This window comes from Eleginops maclovinus, chromosome 21 (genome assembly GCF_036324505.1).
Source record: "Eleginops maclovinus isolate JMC-PN-2008 ecotype Puerto Natales chromosome 21, JC_Emac_rtc_rv5, whole genome shotgun sequence".
Classification (NCBI taxonomy): Eukaryota; Metazoa; Chordata; class Actinopteri; order Perciformes; family Eleginopidae; genus Eleginops; species Eleginops maclovinus.
In genome coordinates, this window is record NC_086369.1 from 25,001 (window position 1) to 48,190 (window position 23,190).

General features: G+C 46.2%; 1 protein-coding gene across 2 annotated transcripts in view; it reads right to left on the reverse strand.

Annotated features, from left to right (window-relative positions):
* fars2 (phenylalanyl-tRNA synthetase 2, mitochondrial) overlaps positions 1-23,190 on the reverse strand; it is a 64,413-nt gene that overhangs the window by 17,222 nt on the left and 24,001 nt on the right. For both annotated transcript variants that reach the window (XM_063912572.1, XM_063912571.1), the window contains exons 9-10: positions 13,697-13,857; positions 6,691-6,845 (exon numbers count right to left, since the gene is read on the reverse strand). In XM_063912572.1, coding sequence (XP_063768642.1) covers positions 6,691-6,845; positions 13,697-13,857 — 316 coding nt within the window. The remainder of the gene's footprint in view (positions 1-6,690; positions 6,846-13,696; positions 13,858-23,190) is intronic.

Here is a 23,190-nt window from a genome sequence, read left to right on the forward strand (position 1 = left end):
AGTCTCTGCTATTTTGTGCCAAAATTCCTGTACTTCTTCACACTCCCAGACCATGTGTAGAAAGGTCCCATTTTGTTCTGGTTTACCAGAAAGTGCAGTGGGGACTTGGAATGACTTTTGTAATGTACCTTTTCTGAGGAGTCCAGTATGTCCTATGACAGATGTTAAAGTGAATCTGTTGGTGGTTTGGGTTTTTAGAGCAATGAAAATGTTATCCCACACTGCTTCCCAGTCAATCATGTCGTTTTCAATGTTTAAATCTCGTTCCCATATTTGAATTATTGGAAGTTTCCCTGTAATTGCCTCCATCATTGTCTTATAGACGGTAGATGCCACTCTCTTTACTGGAAAGTAAAAAAATAACTTCCAAATGGGGTGTGTATCAGGTGAGGTTCCCATATCCTGACTTCTCAGGGCTGATCGTATGCATAAATACACATAGAAGGTTGTTCTAGGGATCAAATTTGGTTTTAAGTTCTTCAAAGCTCAACAAACCTTTTTCATCAACAATATGGTCCAATGTATACACACCCCTCTCACTCCAGGGTTTACATGTAAAGGGTTTATTACCAGACTAAGTGAGAGTTGTGCCATAAAGGTGTATTATGCCATTTATTTGTGTGGCCCAAAATTCCCTCTGCATGTCTAAGATTGGATATTGTGTTTGTGATGATGGGGCCATAGCTTAAAGAACATTTTTTCCTACTAGCACATGCAAAGGCTAAGTCCTCTATTCTTACAGGATGAATAAGTTGTTTTTCTATATCTTTCCAAGGAACAGTGGCTAAGGGGTCCATCCATATCTTAAGAGCACGTAACTGAAAGGCCAGATTGTATATTTTAAAGTTGGGAAGAGCTACTCCTCCATTACTTGTGGTGCGTTGCAAAGTTAAAAATGTCAGTCTGGGTTGTTTATTGTTCCAGATGTATTGTCTGATAAGTGAGTCAAGTCTTTTCCAGTATTTTCCAGGTGGTGCTAGAGGGATCATTGCGCTCAAAAAATGAACACGGGGCAGAATATTCATTTTAACCACCGCTACCCTGGATCTGAATGATGCTGGTAGTGCAGCCCAGTCTTTCAAATCTCTCTGCACATTGTTTAACATAGTCTCATAGTTGTCTTGGACAATTTTATTCATAGAAGTATGAATTCTGACACCCAGGTGATTTTGTTTTGTAATGGAATTGGGTGATTAACTGGCCCATTAACTGGTACGTTGTTTAGTTAAGCATATTAGATTTTTCCCAATTGATTTTGTAGCCAGAGATTGACCCAAATGTGCTGAAGATTTGTAGAATTTTAGGTATGGAGTCCTCAAGGTCGGATATAAACAGTAGGATGTCATCGGCAAATAAGGATATTGAGTTGTCACATGATTTGAGTGGGTAATTGCAGACTTTGTTTTGTCTTATAGTTTGGGCCAATGGTTCCAGGGAAAGTGCAAATAGGAGGGGTGACAGTGGGCATCCCTGTCGGGAGCCACGTTCGATATGAAAGGGCAGTGAGTGTAGACCATTGGTTGAAACAATAGCAGTTGGGTTTGCATATAAAGTGCGCACCATGTCTATGAATTTTGATCCAAGACCAAGTTTTCTCCAGTACTTGCCATAAATAATTCCACGACAGGCGGTCGAATGCTTTGAAAGCGTCTAGAGATAAAACTGCTGAAGGAGTTGTGAGGTTTTTAGCTTCATTAATTATGTGCAACAGTCTGCGTATGTTGTCTGCTGCATGGCGGTTGGGTATGAAGCCAGTTTGGTCGGGATGAACTAACTTCTCAATGACACGCTCCAAGCGCAGTGCCAGCACCTTGGAAAACAGCTTAATATCCGTCCCCAGTAGGCTTATAGGTCTGTAATTCTCACAATGTTTCGGATCTTTGCCTTTTTTGGGGTAAGACTGATATTAGTGCAGTATTTGCTTGCTGGAGAAAAGCGCCTCTCTCCATAGCTGATGTTAAAGCTTGTAGAATTGTAGGTCCAAGTATGTCAAAGTATTGCAATAATAGTTCTGATGGGATTCCGTCTAAACCTGGAGTTTTGCGCTTCTTAGCATCCTTCAAGGCAGTTTTAAGTTCCTCTAGTAAGATTGGTTGGCCCAGTTCTTCGGCCTCATCTGGACTTAGACAAGGTAGTTCCAGATTTTTAAGAAATTCTTGACCCTGCGCTGTGTTGGAATCGGTTGGGCACCGGTACAATTCTGAATAAAAGGACTTGAAGGTGGTGTTAATATCCTGGTAGTTTGTTGATATGCCGTTCTCCGTGAATATGCTATTAATTGAGGCCCTGGATTCATTTTGTTTTAGCTTAAGAGCAAGTAGTTTACTTGGTTTGCAGCCATTGGAATAATAGTTTTGTCTTACTCTATGCATTAAAAATTCAGCTCTTCTTCTCAGTAAATCATTTAGTTCTGCTCGGTTTGTTAAGAGGGCATTATGCATTGTTCTACAACATGTGTTTTTAAGTTTGTGCTCCAATGATTGACACTGTTCCTCCAATTCTTTAATCCTTTCTTGTCTTTTCCTTTTTAAATGGGCTGAAAAGGAGGATGTAAAATCCCTAATAAACCCCTTTGTGCTTGCCATACATATGATGGGTCTGTAGTTGAAGCTGTATTAATTTCTAGAAATTCGGCTATTTTTGCTTTGAACTCTGTCGAATTCTGAATTCTGAAGAAGGGATGTATTAAATTGCCATCTTCTAGATTTTTCCCTTGAACTATTACAGTTAAACGTTGATATTATTGGATTGTGATCAGATAAAATGGCTGGTTCCATAACTATAGATGGAAGCATTGGTCTCAGTTCAGTAGAGCATAGCATGTAATCTATGCCAGAATGTGTTAGGTGACGCGTGGAGAAGAATGTGTAGTCTTTGCTAGTTGGGTTATGAAGTCTCCAAATGTCTGTCAAGTGCAGACTGTCCAATGATGTTTCAAACATCTCTGACACCTGTTGTTGAGCTTTCGTGTAGGTAACACCTGATCTGTCTTGTTTTAAATCCAGCACTGCATTCATATCTCCTCCTATAATTAAAGAATATTCACTAACTGAGAGCGCAAGCAGCTCATTAGTTAATCTTGGGGAAAAAGTGTCATCAAATATGGCTGGTGCATATACAGACACAAAAGCAGTTTTCCTATCACCTATGGTGGAACATAAGATGTTCTTCCAGTGGTGTCTTTGCTACATTTATCTATGGTAAGGCCGCATTTCCTTGATATAAGTATAGTGGAGCCCTTGGTCTTAGTATTATCACTAGATGAAGCCACTACTTTGTAATATTGATTTTGTAGACGCTTCACATCTTTCTGGCGCAGGTGTGTTTCTTGTATGAGCGCTACGTCTATACGCTTTCTCTTTAGAAGATCCAAAAACTTGAGACGTTTGACTGGGCTATTGAGACCTCTAATATTAACTGACATAACAGAAAGTTCAGCCATTTTCCAAATGGTGCTGTAGATTGACATGTACTCTATCTGACTTTTCTACTAAAAGGACTTTAATGCCAGACTGTATAGCTAGAAAAATAAGCAAGGTGTGACAAAAACATAAAATATAAAATCCCCCTTTCCCCCCGAGACCGCAACACCCCCCATACAAGAATAAGATACGTGGCCACATCAAACGCAGTTAACGCTATTCCCAGCCCCCCCCCCCCCCCCCCCCCACTCCACCACGTAACAGAAAGAAGAAAAAAATATATCCACAGGTCTTGTGGTTTCCACACATTAAACAAGCAGTTACAGTAGGTAACATTTTAGGCTATTTAAGTTGCAAAAGTAGCCTAGATCTAACATTTACAGAACAGGGTTAAGCCCTCTACGGGGAGTAACTGAAGTGAATAAAGTCTGCAGCCATATTAAAGCATAGCCTGATGATCACCGTTTACTTGTCATTTTGTCCATTCAGCTCGGAACGTTACTATTGCGTCTGTACTTACATATCCTCTCCAATCACTACACCACACCACAATCGTTCAGTTCTCATCCCACATTAGGTGAGTGTGGTCGAGTTTCGTAGGCCTACGGATCTTCTTGCAGCATCTCCGATGAGGTAGTCTCTCCCTCCGGGCGTCTGCTCACACTCGGCAGCTGATCCGGGCACGGTTGCTCCTGCGTGTCTGAGTCTTTTGCGTAGTCCTCCTCGCCCAAGTCTACACAGAAGTCTTCAGCTTCTCTGGCCGTCTCGAATAATAGCTGTTGTCTTTTATGGGTCACTTTTAATGTGGCAGGATAGATGAGGAAGTTTGCGATCCCTTTCGCATATAGCTTACTTTGTACCCTCACAAACTGTTGACGTCTCTGCATGGTGTACGCACTGTAGTCTGCTTTAAAGCGGATCGTTGCCGTTGTATTGTCCTTAATTGGCCCGGTTTTCTGTGCCTCTCTTGCCCCGTTGAGAATTGTTTGTCGATCTTGGTATCTCAGGCATTTGAAAATCATGGTGCGAGACCCCGAGTTTCTCCCCTTTCCTTTCGCATAAATTCGATGTGCCCTCTCCAGTTCAATGATGGGTCTGTTTTGTAGAGTGGGTATCCACACGGGTAGCTGTTGTTGCAGGAATCCGATGGGATCGTTTGCCTCTCGACCCTCCTCGAGCCCTGTGATGCGAATATTATTGCGACGAGACCGGTCTTCCAACTCAGCTAGCTTCTGCTCAAGTTCTTTCTGGCCGCTAACACAGGCTTTGACAGATGTGTTGATCTCCCTATTTTTTCTCTTAGTGTCATCAACTTGTTGCTTAAGATCCTGCACAGTGGAGTCTTGTCTCTCGAGTTCAGTTCTGATATATTGCAAAGAGGTGTTAATTTCTTGTAATGCTCCTTTCACTGCATTTTGGACAACCGATTCGAGCATACCCTGTTGCTGCTGCAGGACCTGAGCAATGATGGCTTCCATGTTTAGCTCCGCGTTGTCGTTAGCCGTGTTCGCTGATCTTTCTTTCGCTGCTGCTAATTTAGACGATATAGATGCCGCTTTCTTCGCTGATCGTTGCATTTTTTACTGACGTGGTGGTAGTTAAAACACTTTCAACCGCTGATGTAATAAAAAGACCTGATCATTTAGCAAAAAGTGGAGGTTCGTGAGGAGCTCTAGTCTTCAGCGTCCATCACGGTTGTTGGTCACGTGATCCTCCTTAAATATTTATTTTTAAAGAGGGATTCATCTCAATGATTTACACCTAGAGTACACACACACACACACACACACACACACACACAGACAGACCCACACAGACACACGCAGACCCACACACACACAGACCCACCCACACACACACGCACAGACCCAGACACACACACATACAGACCCACACAGACACACGCAGACCCACACACAGACCCACACACACACACACAGACACACACAGACCCACACACACACACAGAAACACACACAAAGAAACACACACACACACACACACACACACACACACACAGACAGAAACACACAGACACACACACACACACAGACAGAAACACACAGACACACACACACACACAGACAGAAACACACAGACACACACACACACACACACACAGTAAAGGTCAGTGTTTGATGTGTCACTCTGAATGTGACCAGAGAGGGACGACCTCTGACCTCTGACTGCAACACAAACAGATTCTGTGTCGACCTCTCAGAGGGTCAGAGATCAGACGTCCAGGGGAGGAGGAGGAGGAAGAGGAAGAGGATGAAGGAGAAGAGGAGGAAGTCTAGTCTTACAGAAATATTTGTGGTTTTATCAAGGTTTATATTTCTGCACATTTAGCGGGATATTCTCCTGAAATCTCCGGAACAAAGTGACATCACAATGGAACACTGGCGCTCCTATTGGTTAGCGCTACAGCACAGTGTTTGTGATAGGCTAAGGGGCGGGACATCTCAATCTGGTTGACCAATCACAACACTGCCCGCCAGCTAACCAATCAGAGCAGACTGGGTTTGAATAACAATAACGAAGCTTTGTGTGTGTGTGTGTGTGTGTGCGCTCAGTGAGTTTCCTCCAGAGTGTGTTCCCGGAGAGATAAATAAAGCATTTGGCTGCTGACTGAAAGAGAGGCTACAGACCCACACACACACACACTCTTTAATGGCATGGTGACAGAACTCTGAGGGTCTGCAGGTCAGGAGGACACAGAAGATCTCTGAGAGCACAGGTGCTGTTTCATCATGTTACTGAGAGAGGAAGAATGTGTGTGTGTGTGTGTGTGTGTGTGTGTGTGTGTGTGTGTGTGTTTGTGTGTTTTTGTGTTTGCCACCATAACCTCTATGCTCAATTACACTAGATTACCCAGAGGCTCTTGGGGCGACGGCGAGAGGGGACACATTTCTGTGAGCCATCTAGCGACACAAGAGGGATCTCTGCATGAGGTTGAATTTTCAGTAGTGTGTGTGTGTGTGTGAGGTTTAATTTTCAGTAGTGTGTGTGTGTGTGTGTGTGTGTGTGTTAGTGTGTGTGTGTGTTAGTGTGTGTGTGTGTGTGTGTGTGTGTGTGTGTGAGGTGAGTTTGAATTTTAGCCTACACGGCCCCTCATAGTAGAAACCTCCCACTGATGCCCTTTATCAACACACACACACACACACACACACACACACACACACACACACATACACATACACATACACATACACATACACACACACACACACACACACACACACACACACACACACACGTGTGTTCTTACTTGGGGTGTGTGAACTCGTCCAGTAGGCTGACCCTCTCCACCAGATCCCCCCCGATGGAGCGTACCATCTCGTAGAAGTCGTTCTGGTGGAAGCTGGGGGTCTCCGGCAGCCAGAAGGAGATGTCGTTGTGCAGGGGGGGGTACCTACTGAGCGGCTGCAGGAACACAAACAACAACAACAACAACAACTATTATTTATCATGAAAGACACATCTGAGGAGAAAACGCAGCTAGGGAAGGCGAGAAAGACACCAGACCTGGAGTCACTTTCTCTCCCTGAAACATGAGACCAAAGAAATGTTTGGATCTTCAAAATCCAATGCGTGAGTTCTCCCTCTGAGACATATCAATACTCCCTAAAACATATGTGTCAAACTCATGGCCCGTGGGCCAAATCCGGCCCGTGAACTCATTTTATGTGGCCCGCGAGAGTTTCCAGAGAATCTAAGGTTCATTATACGGCTACACTCCGCTTTACAGAAGCTCGTTGCCCATAAACTGTCCCACAAAATGTCCCACAATTCCTCTGTTTTGTGACATGCGCACTGAAGCGACTTCAGCCTGTGTCGAGTGAAGCAGTGAGTGACAGAGCAACAGCGACACAGAGACACCAAACACGGAGCAAAGTCTGCTTCAGCAACCCAGACAAGAACCAGAACCAGAACTGACAGACGGCTGCTCCTCACAGAACGACCCGCTCTGTTAGAGTCCGGTGTCGCTACGGCTCTTTCAGAGACACATGGATTCATGTTTTGAATGAACGTGCGTTACGGTTACTTCCACTTCTGTGATTTGAGAAAGATGTGAGGTCTTGAGTTGCAGCTCATAGAATTGCTTTCTCTATATTCAGACGATCACTCCCGCCATCACCGTCTCCTCTCTGCTCCTCCTCACCCCCCCTCCCCATCCCTGACAACGAGTGACAGGTGATACACACCAGGGTCTGGAACGGGGGGGTTCAAAGTCTTGGCTTTCAGACTATTCAAATATTGCAAATTTCAAATGATAAATCCTTAAATAGTGCTTGATCTAAAATAGTAAGGCTAATTAATCTGATAAATTAATGGGATTTATTTAACAGACAGAGAAATACAGTGTGCCCCCACAGTATCTCTGGGTCTACGTGCACTGTATGTCAGTGCACAACTTTGTGTTGATGCTACAAACTCATTCTCTAAATAAACTGTACAGGTGTTGTAGTGGTTGCATATTTTCTCTAGACTTCTGCTTTCAGATGTAGTTATTACCAGAACCAATAATTATCCAAAGCAGAGGCAATGATGTCATATAACACATTATTCTGTACTACATATTATATTGATATGGTCTTAAAGTGAAAACCGGCCCTTTGAGTGCAACCATAATGCTGATGTGGCGCGCGATGAAATTGAGTTTGACCCCCCTGCTCTAAAAGCACCAAACCTTGATGCATCCGCGGCTGGAAATAGTCCCTAACACACTTCCTCCACTTTGTTTTGATGAAATGTACATCGTTCACTACTTCCTTCAAAGTTCCTCTCCTTGTTTCCTTTCTAGTCTAATGTGGTTCCCTGTAGATCCAGCAGTGTGCGTGCGTGCGTGCGTGCGTTTCCCTGCTTAAGGTGTGTGTGTCTCCTCTCGTCTCTCTAATGAAGAACATTAAGTAAGGCGAGGAGGAGGAGGAGCAGGAGGAGGATGAGGAAGATGAGGAGGAGCAGGAGGAGGAGGGCTCTGAAAGTGGACTCAGAGAGAGAGGGAGGAAAGGTAAGGAAAATGCGTTCAGAGACTAAGGCTAGAAAAAACAAGGAAGGGAAGGAGGAAGGAAAGAAGGGTAGGAAGGGGAGAGAGGGAGGAGGCGGCTGCTGGAGTTATTGATGCTCTGTTTTCCTCCAGAGGATCAGAGGAGCACGGCTCATCTGCTGCCCAGGGTCAGAGCTCCTCTCCTGGGCAGAGACTCTGCACCTCTCCCTTAAACCCTCCACAACCACGGGTAACGACCTGTGACCCTCGGTAAACAGGGTGTGTGTGTGTCAGTACACACACAAACACATACACGGGAGCTGTCCACCGCACTGATGGTGCTGAACTAAGACTAAAACCAGCATCTCTCTCTCTCTCACTTTTAAACATTTCTTTCTTTCACTGGGTGATTGTGTATAACTTTGTGCATCACGTCACCGAATTTAGGTGGGTTTGTTTGGTGGGTTTGTTTGGTGGGTTTGTTTGGTGGGTTTGTTTGGTGGGTTTGTTTGGTGGGTTTGTTTGGTGGGTTTGTTTGGTGGGTTTGTTTGGTGGGTTTGTTTGGTGGCACTGGTGATTTGTTTGCCAGGCGGCTGCTACCGCAGCCTCTCGGGTCCGGCTGCGGCTGCTCCGGTGGCGGGTGCGCCTGTCGTTGGGGCGGTAGCGGAGGCGCCTGTCGTTGTGGCGGTGGCGGAGGCGCCTGTCGCTGCTCCCGTCGCTGTGGTGGGGGCTGGGAACGCTGCGGAGGGGGCGGGGCCGGCTGTCGCTTCACTCAGTAACTCACTCGGGGACAGTGGGCACACCGCTGCCAGGGTGGCTGAATCTGTTTTGGAGGAAGTCATCATGGATGAGGAGTTGCTCAAATTACCGGTTAAAAGAAAAAGTGCAGAGGTGTGCAACAACAACGGGGCCCAAACAAAAAACAGACAGAGTCGCTGTGTTCCTCTCAGCCAGAGGGACTCTCGGAGGACTCGGAGGACAGTGACAGTGACAGGGAGGCTTTCAGTGAAAGTATGCAGGTAGACAGGGGTGAGGAGTATTCCTTCCAGAGGATCAGAGGCTTCCTGAAGGATACTAAAGGGAGGAAGGCGGTAAGGGTGCAGGATTCTTTTGTTGATCAGCTGATGTTTCGTGACTCTGCTAGGGCTCTCATGCGGCGCACAGCAGGCCTTGGGCAGCTTACTTTCAGCGAACAGGAGATCTACAGGCTGAGGAAAATACTGTTGAAGATACGAGAAGAAACTGCTGGAAGTCATGATTAAGTACATGTTGTTCGTCTTTTCTCTCCTTTCCTTTTCTTCAGTTATCGTTTTGACTTGGTTAGGATGCAGCTATACCTTCATTATGGGTGACATAAAGCTGGGCTCTCTGAATATTAACGGTGCTCGAGGGGATGCCAGGAGACTCACAGCACTGCTGACAATGAGAGGAGGGCATGGAGTGGGGAGGGCTTCTTCAGCCATAAATGCAGCAGTAGTGGAGGGGTTGCTATTCTCTTTGCCAGAGGTTTCACACCCTTTTCCTGCACTGTTGAGGACGTCATTCCAGGTCACTTGTTGAAACTAAATGCTGTTTTCGAGAAGGTCAAAATATGTTTCATTAATATTTATGCTCCCAGTGTGGGCTCTGAAAGGCTTTTATTTTTTGAGCAGTTGAAGCATGCCCTTAGCACCTGCAGTAGTGAGGAGTATCTGTTCCTGGGGGGGGACTTTAACTGCACAGAAAACCCTGTGCTGGACAGGAACCACTGGGAACCGCATGCTGCCTCTAGGAGTGCTTTAATGAGGATCACAGAGTCTTCGAGCTGTGTGACATTTGGAGGCATCTTTACCCGGGCCAGCGGCAGTACACCTGGGTGCACTGTAGGGACCATCTGTTGTCTCTAGCCAGACTGGACCGAGTGTACTGCTTTAACCACCACATGAACACAAGCAGGAGCTGCTCCATCAGTCCTGTTGGGTTCTCTGACCATTCCCTTGTTCAGGTTTCAGTTCTTATTAATTATGTGAAGTGCAATAGTGCGTATTGGCACTTCAATGTTTCTCTGTTGGCTGATAATCATTTTAAAACAGTCTTCACATTGTTTTGGCAAAACTACCGTAATTGTAAGAGTGAGTACAGTAGTCTTCAGCAGTGGTGGGATGTGGGGAAAGTCCAAATCAGACAGCTTTGCCTGCAGTACACTCTCAATGTCACCAAGGACATGGCTAGATCTCTGAGGGCTCTGGAGAGGGAAGTGGTGGAGCTGCAGGGATTGGCAGACTCCACAGGAGAGCGAGAACATGTTGAGGTTTTCAAAAGTAGAAATGCAGCTCTGTCCGACCTGCTGGGGTTTCCTGCTCAGGGTGCTCTGGTCAGATCCCGGTTTCAGAACATCGTGAAAATGGATGCTCCCTCTCACTTTGTCTTCGGTCTCGAGCGCAGGAACGGTCAGAGGAGGCTGATGCACTCCCTGCGGTCAGACACTGGGCAGCTGCTTCAGGAGTCGGCCGACATTCAGCAGTGTGCTGTCAGGTTCTATAAAGAGCTCTACAGGTCAGATTACCGTGCAGAACCAGAGGCGGCGCTGTCCTTCTTTGAGGGCCTTCCTAAGGTCCCTGAGGGGGACAGCGCAGACCTGGAAGCTGAGCTCTCTGCCCAGGAGCTGCAGGAGGCCCTGCAGAGCATGCAGAGTGGGAAGGCTCCTGGCATAGACGGCCTGCCTGCAGACTTCTATAAGGTTTTCTGGCCTGTCATGGGTGATGACCTGCTGGGTGTCCTCAGGGACAGTCTCAGTAAGGGGAGGTTACCTCTGAGCTGCAGGAGGGCGGTGCTCACTCTCCTCCCCAAGAAAGGAGACCTGCAGGAGCTTGGGAACTGGCGTCCTGTATCCCTTCTCTGTACCGACTACAAACTGCTCTCCAAAGTGTTGGCGACGAGGCTGAGGAGAGTGATGGAGCATGTCATTCATGTAGACCAGACATACTGTGTACCCAGCAGGGTGATAACTGACAACGTTACTCTGATTCGAGATGTTTTGGACCTCTCCAGTTCATTGGGCTGTAAGCTTGGTCTGATTTCTCTGGACCAAGAAAAGGCTTTTGACCGAGTTGAGCACCAGTACTTGTGGCAGACGCTGGAGGCTTTTGGGTTCAGCTCTGGTCTGATAGCCAAGATCCAGGTCTTGTACAGGGACATTGAGAGTGTACTGAAGATTAACGGTAGTTTATGTGCTCCTTTTAAAGCCGAGAGAGGAGTCAGACAGGGCTGCTCTTTGTCTGGGATGCTGTACTCCCTGGCCATAGAGCCTCTCCTACACAACCTAAGGTCCAAACTACTTTTCCTGGCTGCGATCACGTTCTTAAATTGTCTGCGTATGCAGACGATGTAATGGTCATTGTAAAAACTCAACAGGATATCAATGCTCTAACAGATACTGTAGGTGTGTTTGTCTTCTGCTAGGGTAAACTGGGGGAAGAGTGAGGCCTTAGCAGTAGGGGCAGGCCACTTTAATGGTCTAGTTTTACCTGGGGGCCTAGTTTGGAAGAGGGGAGGGTTGAAGTACCTGGGTGTTTATCTCTGTGACGAGAACTTTTCTTTACAAAACTGGGACGGGCTCGTGGAAAAGGTGGAAGGCCGATTAAAGAAGTGGAAGTGGATCCTTCCAAAACTTTCTTTTAAGGGGCGTATTTTGATTTTGAACAACCTTGTGTCCTCCATGCTGGCTCACCGGTTGGCATGTTCAGACCCGCCTGTAAACCTGCTGTCCAGGGTGCAGGCGCTAATGGTAGATTTCTTCTGGGACCGCATGCACTGGGTCCCGCAGAGTGTCCTTTTCCTGCCAAAGGAAGAAGGGGGACATGGACTGGTTCACATGGCAAGCAGAGGGGCTGCGTTCAGGCTCCGTTTCGTCCAGAGGTTCCTGACTGGACCTGCTGACCTGGTATGGAGACCCGTGGCTGATGCTGTACTGGAGCGCTGTGGAGGGCTGGGCCTGGCTGAGTCACTGTTCCTAATGGACATTAAAGGAGTACACTTGAACAACCTCTCATGCTTCTACAAGGGACTTTTCAAGGTGTGGGGGCTTTTCCGGAAAGAGAGAACGGAGAACTGTGCCTCTTTATTCTGGCTCCTCAAAGAGCCGGTGGTCCACGGGACTCGTTTTCTGTGTGGAATAGGGCCTTCTCTACAGCAGAGACTCTGTGAAGAGAAGATCCTCACACTGGGACATGTGCTGGAGGTGTGTGGCCCTCGCCTGGACAATGCTGCGGGCCTGGCGGCACGTTTGGGCATCAGGTCAGTCCGAGTGACCGGCCTCCTGCTGAGTGGTTGGAAACAGCAGCTCAGCGACCCAGAACTGGCACTGGCTGTTGCTTTCTGTAACGGACTTACTGAACCAAACGAAGATGACTCTTTTCCAGAGATACTTTGTGTTCCTGACGTCACATGTGATAGTTTCTGTTAAGGTTTAATAATGTCACTGATTTTAAGTTTAGCACCATGTCCAACAAAAGGATGTATTCTTTAATGACCAAAGTGTTAAACCAGAGCAGACTGCAGGGCCGAGTGGACACCCGGTGGAGAGCCCACCTGGCCCTGACTGAGACTCAGAGGCCTGAGTGGAGAGCGCTTTACAAGCCCCCGCTGACAAAGAGGCTGGGGGATCTACAGTGGAGGATTCTGCACGGTTGCTGTCAATGCCTTTGTTTCAGTGATCAACCCGGCTGTTTCTGACACCTGTCCGTTCTGTGACCAAAGGGAAACCATCTTCCACTGTTTCTCAGAATGTGATCGACTCCTTTGTCTCTTTCAGTTACTGACCCAGATGTTTGTTTTGTTTGGTGAGGTTTTTCCCCCCAAGTGTTTATCCTTGGTTACAGGTACACCCAGAGACAAAAGGTGAAATGTCAGCTCCTGAATTTTTTGTTGGGCCAGGCCAAAATGGCCCTCTACCTCAGCAGGAGAAATAAAGTTGGGGACTCGATGGCCTGTGATGCTGTGCTGATCTTTAAATGCATGGTGAGAGCGAGGGTCAAAACTGATTTCAGTTATTTTCATCTGACAGAAAATGTGGGGGAGTTTCAAAACATGTGGAGCTTTAACAATGCTTTGGTTTCACTGGAGAATGATGAGCTGGTTTTCAGACAATTCCTGAACTGAAGTTGGCTTGAATAGATTTTTGTTCTGATGTGGTGTGTTTAATTTATTGGAGAATAAAAGTGGTTTGAAAAATCAAATCTCTTTCTCTCTCTCTCTCTCTCTCTAACCATGGTCTGATCTAGACAGGTGTGTGACAGGTGTGTGTTACCTGGAAGCAGATTGGCTGCTGGATGTCCGACACCCTGAACTGTCGGAGGAACCGGTCGTCCTGACTCCAGAACAGCCGGATGTCGGGGATGTTGTAGAGGACCATGGCCAGTCTCTCCAGGCCGAGACCGAACGCCCAGCCCACCTTGCTCCCCGCGCCCGCTGCAGAGACAAAGGAAACACACACTTTAACACACATGCTAACACACAACAGAGTTTCCAGACATATTTAGAAACCAGCTAGGGATCATAGCGTAGTATTTAGCAGCCAAAGAGATGGATATGTCCCCCTGGTGACGGAGGAGACCAAAAACAGAGTGAAAAACCAGCATTAATCCTGGTATCCCTCCCGATAAACCTCCTGCTGTTACACCACACGTTAACCCTGTTTAAGTACATATTTAAACTGTTAAACCAACCATTATTCTACAATATATCTCTCTTATATTATGGAGAACAAACAAACAAGCGAAGCACAATATTTATTGAGCTTTTCCTCGTTTATTATGAAGGACGAGTTGAGTGACCGGAACAAATGCTATGGTTTCAGCTTGGCAAACTTGCAGGTAAGTTAAGAGAGTCACTATTCTTCTTCTGTGGTGTGCCCCCCTGTACACACACCTGAGTGTCTCTATGCTCTGTGGGTTGGGGTTAGCTACCTGAGCTAACTGCACCTGTCAGGTGAAACAAAGTGAGAGTGAGACTCTTGATCAGTGTGTAAAGTCTGCCTCTCCAGACAGGAAGTGGGAGCAGATCAGCGTCTGCCGGCTGCAGGTGGGAACGTTGAAATAACACCCCCCCCCCCCCCCGGTGTAAAACCTGAGCTCCAACTTTACTTTCTGCTTTCACTCTCCGGCTGCACACAAACTATTTCAAACGGGAAATTTCTCCATTTCAGAACAAAAGTCTTCCAGCGCTGCGAGGCAGGTCAAAGCAGAGGGCAAACGCTCGCCCGGGTAAAGGATTATGGGTAATTGTGAGGATTTCAGATGAGAGGAAGTGGTTTCTCTCTGTGGGACGGAGACTAATTGAGACAAACTGGTTTCCTGTCTGTAGCGAGTCTCTGACCTCTGTGGGGGGGTCACGGTCTGCGACGAACCGAGAGCAGAGAATCATTTAGAGAGGAACGGGGGGGATTAAATAATGAAGTGAATTTAGGCTATTAGGAGGGTCTATTTCTGGGTGGGTTACTATTACATTTATTACAAACATATAATCAGTTATTTATTTTTTCCATCTTTTTTATTTAATGGATTCATTAGATTATTATTTTTCAATATTAACATCCTTTTCTTTACATGGAGATTTATTAAAGAACTGTTTAATAATCATGTGAAATTACAAATATAATCAGTAAATCATTTCAATCTCTTAATCTGAGGCATCTCTGTGAGGCTGTACTTGAGAGGGATTGTTGCTAAAAGTGACACGTAAGCTCCAGAACCACCATGAGAAACGGGAACATGTGTAGCACCACTACTGATACCAGTGGACTAAAGACCTGAATCCCCTTTTCACGGTCCATGTCTGACATGTGAAGTCTTTAAATCCCTCTAAACTGCCTCGCCTCCCATGTATGACCCGAGAGGATTCAACGGCAGGGATCAATACCGGATCGTTGAGAGGATGGAGCCGGTCAGTGGTCATGTGGTGACAGCAGGTAATCAACCTGTCAGACGCGGTTCAGCTCGGACAGTTCGGAGGTACGCTCACCTAATCCAAATGTGTAGTCAATTAAGATCAGAAAATATGGGTCCAATTATGAATAACCTTCCTTACAGTCGTTACGGGACAGCTTGTTTTGGGTGTTTATTGGACAATTGTGAGGGAAATATAAGATGATTTCAAGCACAGCTTTACTGAAAATAAACTCTGCTTTGGCTTCTAAAAGGCAGAGAAGAGAAGTCACGTCTGCAGCTGTCCTTCAGATTGGTGTAAAATCAGGTTAACGAAGAGTCTGATTTGGACCCTGAAGATCCTCGTTCTAGTCCTCGGTTAATTTAAATCCTAACCCCATCTTTCTTAACCTTAATGAAGCAGTTGTAGTGTCCTGAATTTAACCAGACCTTAACCAAACAGGTTGCAGATCAGAAAACACAGAGTTATTTCTGTGGCGGTATCTGAGGTCCTTTTGGAATGGGGTCTTGTGTGGACGGGGGTCCAGTATGTTGGACATGTGTGGTGCCCTACTGTTAGACTGCTTGTCACTCCCTTAAAAGCAAAGGTAGAGGAAGCATGAACTCTTAAAGCGCAGCACAATCTGAGGTACGAGGTACAAAGTCAGGCGTATTAAGAGGCCGAGTCTGACCCTGAAGATCGTCATTGGGTCCTGGTCTCCCACCAACAGTCAACATTGGTTCATTTCAACCATGACCCCCTTCTTTCTTCAGCCTAACCAAGCAGCTGTAGGTCGCTTAACCTAACTCAACCCTAACAACACAGGTTGCAGATCAGAACATCCCGATATGAGTCATTCCCGTGGTGGAAGTTTGGGTAGTTTGGAATGGGGCCTTGTTTGGACGGGTATATGTTGGACTCGTCTCCCACCAACAGTCAATATCGGGGTTTTTCCAACCATGACCCCCTTCTTCTTTCTGCCTGACCTAGCAGTTTTAGGTCCCTTAACTTGAGTCAACACTAACAACAGAGTCAGCAGGGGTGATTCTGCTGAGTGGATTGGAGGTAGTTTGGAATGGGCCTTGTTTGGACGGGTTGGAGAGTATCAGAGGTGGAGAGGGGGAGATTACACTCCTATATTATCCATTTCCACAGAGCTCTGCAGGAATAATTAGTGTGTGCTGCAGCGCCGCCGCCCCGGGTGCTGATCCGTATTCTGAGGTCAGGAGTGGGCAGGGGGGCCGGGATGTAATCTGGACATTCTTCTAAATATTTGTGCGTAGGAGCATTCAAATGGCTCTCCACTAATGAACACCACACACACACACACACACCCACACACACACACACCAGCCATCAGGAGGAAGAATTACCTGCTCTGATTGGAAATGCTTTAGCTTATTATGATGATGTGTAACCTGCCTGCCCCCCCCTCTTACACCCACACCGACACAGACACAGACACACACACACACACACAGACACAGACACACACACACACACACACACACACACACACACACACACACACACACACACACACACACACACACACACACACACACACACACACACACACACACACACACACACACTTCCTGCTTTACATCCTGGTCTTGTTGCTGCTGGTCCAATCGGCTCATGGGGAATGTGGTTTCTATGCTAATGAGAGTCAGGTCGAGGGGTCGAGGAAGATGAGGGAACACGACTGAATAAATCTCCACTTCATGATAACGCACAATCAATCCGATCTGCCTCCTCCTCTTCTTCACCTCCTCCTGCTTCTCTTTGTCTTCCCTTCTTATTCATGAATCTCCCTCTGTGTTTCTCCCCTCTATCTCCATCTACTCTCCTCTCCCCTCTTCTCACATTTCATATGTCAATAATTTCCCTAGTGGTACGGCCATCATCTCTCCTCCTCCTCTCCTCCTCCTCACCTCCTCGGCGCTCTCAGTCTCTAATGTCTTTCCGTCTCCCTTTCTGTCTCTCCCCATCACTTGCCGTTACTGAGTGTGTTTAGTTGGCTTTCTGTCTTATCTTCTCTCCCTCATGCTGATGCATTTATTCCACTTTTCATCCACAAATGCAAAACTAATGAAAGTGTAAGCGAGGGAATAACTGCGACCTTCTGGAGTCTTCTTATCTTCTGCAGACACACATTCACCTCCCTGACAAACACCATGTCTCTGCATGTGATGTTAGAAAACATTAGCGCTTCTCGGAGGTTAATAAAGATTTGTGAATAAATTTGTCTTGGTTTGGTGTTTAATGGCTGAGTTCAACCCCAAGTATCATTGTCTAACTGGTTTATTTTAACCATGACTCCCTCCTTTCTGAACCTCAGTGAAGCAGTTTCAGTTTTCCTAAACTTTACTGGAACTGAACCATAGAGTTAATGGGTCAAAAAAGTCTGAAGATTCTTTTCATTGGGTAGTTTTGTTTAAGAAAAAAGCACATATTTAGGACTACATGCATCTCTGCTTTCTCCAAATTTGGTAAACACCACCAAATATCCGGAATGAAGTACACAAATGTTCACAGGTGAGATGATTTAATGCTCCGACCAATGACTGAGGGTTAGATACTCCCACGTTATCTGCAGTTAAATTAAACACCCTTTGTTGTTCTACAGCTGGACGCTACATGTTCTGCCCCTGTCCTGCAGCCTCTCCTCGTCTCTCCTCCCGATAAAACATCGTCCCTCGTCTGTTTCCTCCTCTCGTCCCATCTGTCTCCATCCCTGCTAATCATTTTTGCCATGAATATATTTATGACTTTGTGTTGGAGAGGCTTTAAGCTGCGGGATTGTGATTAAGTGTAATGATTACACAGGCAGCGTGACAGAAACACCTCTTGTAATTAGACAGGGGAGGAATCTTTCCAACGCCTGGGTAAATATAACTTCCCACCCACACAATGAACCAGAAACTAAAGCAGATAAAGAATAAAGATAACTGAGAGTCGAGAGGAGCCAGCGTGTAATCGAGACGTTCCTGTTCCTCTCAAACCCCTGGCAGGATCTCTCTGAGACTTTAAACCCTCTGCATCTGAGCAGGAACAAGAAGCTCTTCAGTGACGACTCTGAGCGGGGCTGACATCACTACAGAAACACACTCATTATTCTCACAATCATCGCTGGGAAAGGAAAGGAAAGATGGACTTACTCATTTAGTTTCTGTTTATGGAGATAAAAACCATTAAATACCTGAGACATTACTTAATACACAAGTATAGGACGTAATAAATACTGTCAATTAAAGTCTCAAAACTGTAATAGGTAATCTGCTGTCTACCCCTGATGTCTGGCAGGCAACAACTGGTCTATAAACTGGAGATTTGAAGTTAAAGGACTGGTCTATAAACTGGAGATTTGAAGTTAAAGGACTGGTCTATAAACTGGAGTGCAGACAGTACCAAAGCCCTGCTCTTGTGCTGCAGCTTTCACTGCCTTCATGTGGTTGAGAGAGTCAGACCGGCATCGGATCAGAGGGTCTCCATCTCGTCTGGATCTGAATCCTCGGGGATCAGCAGCCAGAGAATCTGAGCTGCTGAACGTCTTCCAGAGCTGTCGGCAGATTAACAGACGTTAATGAAGAGCTCTGAACGCAGCGCAATCACACATCTGACACACGAGACGCTGACGTACGAGAGGCTGAATGTGTGTGTGTGTGTGTGTGTGTGTGTGTGTGTGTGTGTGTGTGTGTGTGTGTGTGTGTGTGTGTGTGATGAGACAACCCCCTGCTCCCTTTTTTAAAATGTTTTACTCACACTCAGCTCTGCAATGCCAAGCCTCTTCCCTCAGCCAATCAGGAGGCTCGGAGGTTGCAGAGGGATGTGTGTGTGTGTCCATGACGTCACTGTGAAGGATCATGTGTTGTGTGACGGTGTGATGTGGATCAGTATGCAGGGCCGGGCTCGGAGTATTTGTCAGAGAACAGGAAGACTGACGGCTCATCATCGATCTTCAGGACCCAGAGCGGGCTGTGAGTCAGACTCTGGTTCTGGGCTGAAACACCAGGAACACTGAAGCCTAACAGCAAGGGAACACAGTGCTAAACTGGGTTCAACATGACTGGGTATTGGGAATAAACCAGCACTGAAACAGCAGAGGATATTGGAAGAGAGAGATGAATTAACCCAGTAATGTAGGTACGAAACGCCACAGCATGGCAGATCAAACCAGGAGAAAACTGACTGAATATCAGACTACATCAGAGCTAAGACACAGAGACTGTTGGACTGAATGGGGGTAAAGCAGAGCTAAAGCACTAATAGATACCGGGCCAAACCAGGACTAAAACAATGCAAATGTTGCATCAAATACTAACTTAAACACAACCATACAGAGAATATTGGACCAAGCAAAAGGCCAGAGGATATTGGACCAAACTGAAGCCAAAGCCAGACCAAACAGGTCTACTAATTGGCCTCAATACAGGACCAAATCACAGCTAAAACGACGGAGACTGTTGGACAAAACGCTACAGGATAGTGGATCAAAATGAGAGAAATAACCACAGAATTTTGGACTTAAAAAGCACAGGACCAAGACAATGATAAAACCATCATGAAGTTTGGACCAATTCAAGGCAGTTCGGTGGAATAAATCTGGACTAAATCAAAAGCTCAAACACTGGAGACTATTGGACTAAAATGGACAACAATCCCACAGAAAACTGGACCAAAACAGGGGTAAAGAATCACGAGTATTGGACCACATGGACTAACCAGAACAAGAACTGGAGTAAAACTGGATCAAATCAGGGTTAGAAAGCAGAGAGGATGGATACTTCTGTCCAAGCTAACATGAGCTAGCATTGGACTGAACCCAGACTCAGAGCAGACGGTGTTCCCCGGACCCTGAGCCCCTCTCAGGTAGGACCCAGCCTCTACAGGTGAAGTGATGAGACCTTTAAGGAGCCGGATCACTGCAGAACTTTGTGGATCTGAATGAGTTTCCTCAGATTCCCCTCTCTGTATTCAGATCACACTCTCGGACTCCTCACCTTTCTCTCTGCGTCTCCCATCTTTCATCCCTGCCTCTCTAATCCCTTCATTTCCAGTCTCTCCTCTTCCTCATCATTCTCCTCCTCCCACTCCTCTAGCCCAATCCATTTCTCCTCCATCGCTCCTCCTGTCTCTTTTAATTCCTTCTTCACTCCTTTGTTCTGGCTCTGCACTCCATCACTTTACCCCTCCGTCTCCTGCACACATTACTTCCCGTTTCTTTTTCTACTGCTCTCTAAAGGCTGTGAACGGACCGAGTGGACTCAAGTCAGACCATCTATTCATCCCTGTGTTATCAAACAGCTGATGCTAATGTTAGCCTCTAGCGGTCAGGAGATCTCTCCTACAGCTCGTCTGCAGAAACACCAAACTATCTTCTACCAACACACAGATCACACAGCAGCAGCTCAGAAGGCAAAAGATGAGGAATCAGCCGGAGATCAAGGTGCAGAATTGGGTTAAACCATTAGAGAAGATTGGGACTAAACCAAGACTAAAACAGCAGAGATGATGGTAGGGGAGGGAGGAAATCTGGACCAAAGTGAAATACACCCAATAATACCAGACCATCAAAGGTGAAACAACACTACATTCTGGACCAAACTAGGACTCAAATGGTCAACATTTTGGACCAAATCCAAACTATAAGAGCCCCCACACTGGTGGGTCAGAGGGGTTATAATGCAACAGAACACTGGACCCCAAACAGAACCACATTGGAGTAACACAATCATGTATCCCAGACCCAACAAGAGCTGATTATATCAGACCCAAAAGGGCTGAACAGAACTACAAAGGAAGCTTCAGAAGAGTGGATCAAAGGGGAGGAAACTGTCAGACCTCCTGCTTTTCAAAATAAAAGCCTCGGAGCTGCTCCCGTCAGTCCCAGTTTCAGGCAGCAGAGGAAGGAGTGAAAGGAAACCCTGGAGGCTCATCTCTTCACCTCCACACATCTCATCCGTCTCCATTAAAGTCGCTAAATGGACTAATGGCAGCCCCCGCCCTTCTGAACAGCTGATTTATGGACCGGCAGAAATATGACTGCAGTGGGACGGAAAACAAACAGGCGGAAAAACCAGCGAAAATGGATCCAAACTCACAAGATGCTGCAAAATTAAGAGTGTACAGCAGTCAGACCTGGGATATACCAAACAGCACAGTGAGGAGGCGTAGATATAAGAGAGGGTTACTGCAGAGAGAGGAAGGGGCTCTAAAACACGACTGCAGAACTTTTTACGACCCAAAAAAAGAGTTCTTCCAGTTTTTTATCACCATGCATATTTTAGATGTTCTTAAATGTTAGTGAAGTATATCTTGTAGCGATGTTTGTGAAGATGATGAAGAAGTCTCCGGAGACACCAGCTCGTATATATAAGGTTTATTACAACAGCATAGTATCAGACACCAACACGGGCGATACGAGGTTCCCAGAGCCCATTGTGGAAGTCCCCAGAACTGTCTCTGTGCATACACTTTATAGAAGAAAATATGTGTGCATCCAAAGTGTGTGTGTGCTCACCTGAGGTACTCATTAACAATGTGTGCCCCCCTAAGGGGACATAGGTCCATTCATAGGGGCCCCCTGACGTATGCCAGATGTTGTTTTTTCCCCACATTCCTCTTACCCAACCTTTGTCCTAAGAGAGTATCTACCTTTGTACATCACCCCAGATTTAATACACCGCATTAGAAAGTTGGATAATATTCTCAAACTCTGAAGAAACTTTGAATTGATCCAGTAAACCTGTGTTGCCTGGTTACTGATCACTCTGCATAATTTATGTTTTCCTCATCACTAATTCACGGCGCGGCTCGACAAATGCAGCTCCGATTGTTAAGGATCTATATTCATCTGAGAGGGGTTTCAGACAGTGAGGGGGGGTAAACTCCCCGAGTCAGGGGAGGTATGGATAGAGTGAGGAGACGTCTTTAGATCCTGATGTCTTTGATTGGTGTCTGGAGCCTACCTCTATAGGCTCTGTAACACCGACTCTGTTGAGAAAGTGCCATTTAAAATCCATTAAACCCATTTATATAGCAGCTTATGGGTTTGCAAGATGGAAATGCGTAAATCTGTCACCAAAGTTCAAATTAGGACCAACATAGTACATTAAAAACATGGAAATAAAACTAGTTTCTCCAAGTCATTCCATTTTAAAACTGGTAATGCTGGTGATCCTCAGTTTCCATGAGAGTCTCTGTTCAGCAGCTCAGAATAAAAGCGTCCACACGTGAGTCATGACTGACTGACTGTAGGTTTCAGGGTATTTTAAACCCACTGAGTAACAGAACAGATATACTTTAACAGAATGATCTTTTCCGTCACCAAAAATTTGATTTACCGGTTTCACAAGAACTCTAACGGAAGATTTAAAGACAGGAACCAGACCCCCTGTGGAGTATGGCTTATGCCGCTTTTCCACCAACCCGGAGCCGGAGCTGGATCCGGAGTCGGAGCCGATAAAGATGTGGTTCTTCGTGTTTCCACCACACCGGCGCCGGCTTTAAGCGCCAAAAAAATGGATCTTTCTGGCCCCAGTCGGCTGCCGGCAAGATCCAAGATCCAATACGAACCAATACGTCACGCTTACTTCGGAGGGGGGAGACTAACCTGAGCAATAACAGCTCATGGAGTACAGCGAGTACAAGTTGTAACAGCAGTATCTCTGAGCACAGGGACTACAGCGCGACCACACACTGATACACACACACTTTATACAGTCCGGCAGCACTAACCGGGTCAGTGTGGTGCTGTTTACTCACCGTACTTTAATCACCGTTCTGTTAGTGAGCATTGGGAAGAGCAGGCAGACGTTCTCCTGTGTATTATTGCAGCTATGGGATGGAATCAGTACACGGGCTACACAGGCT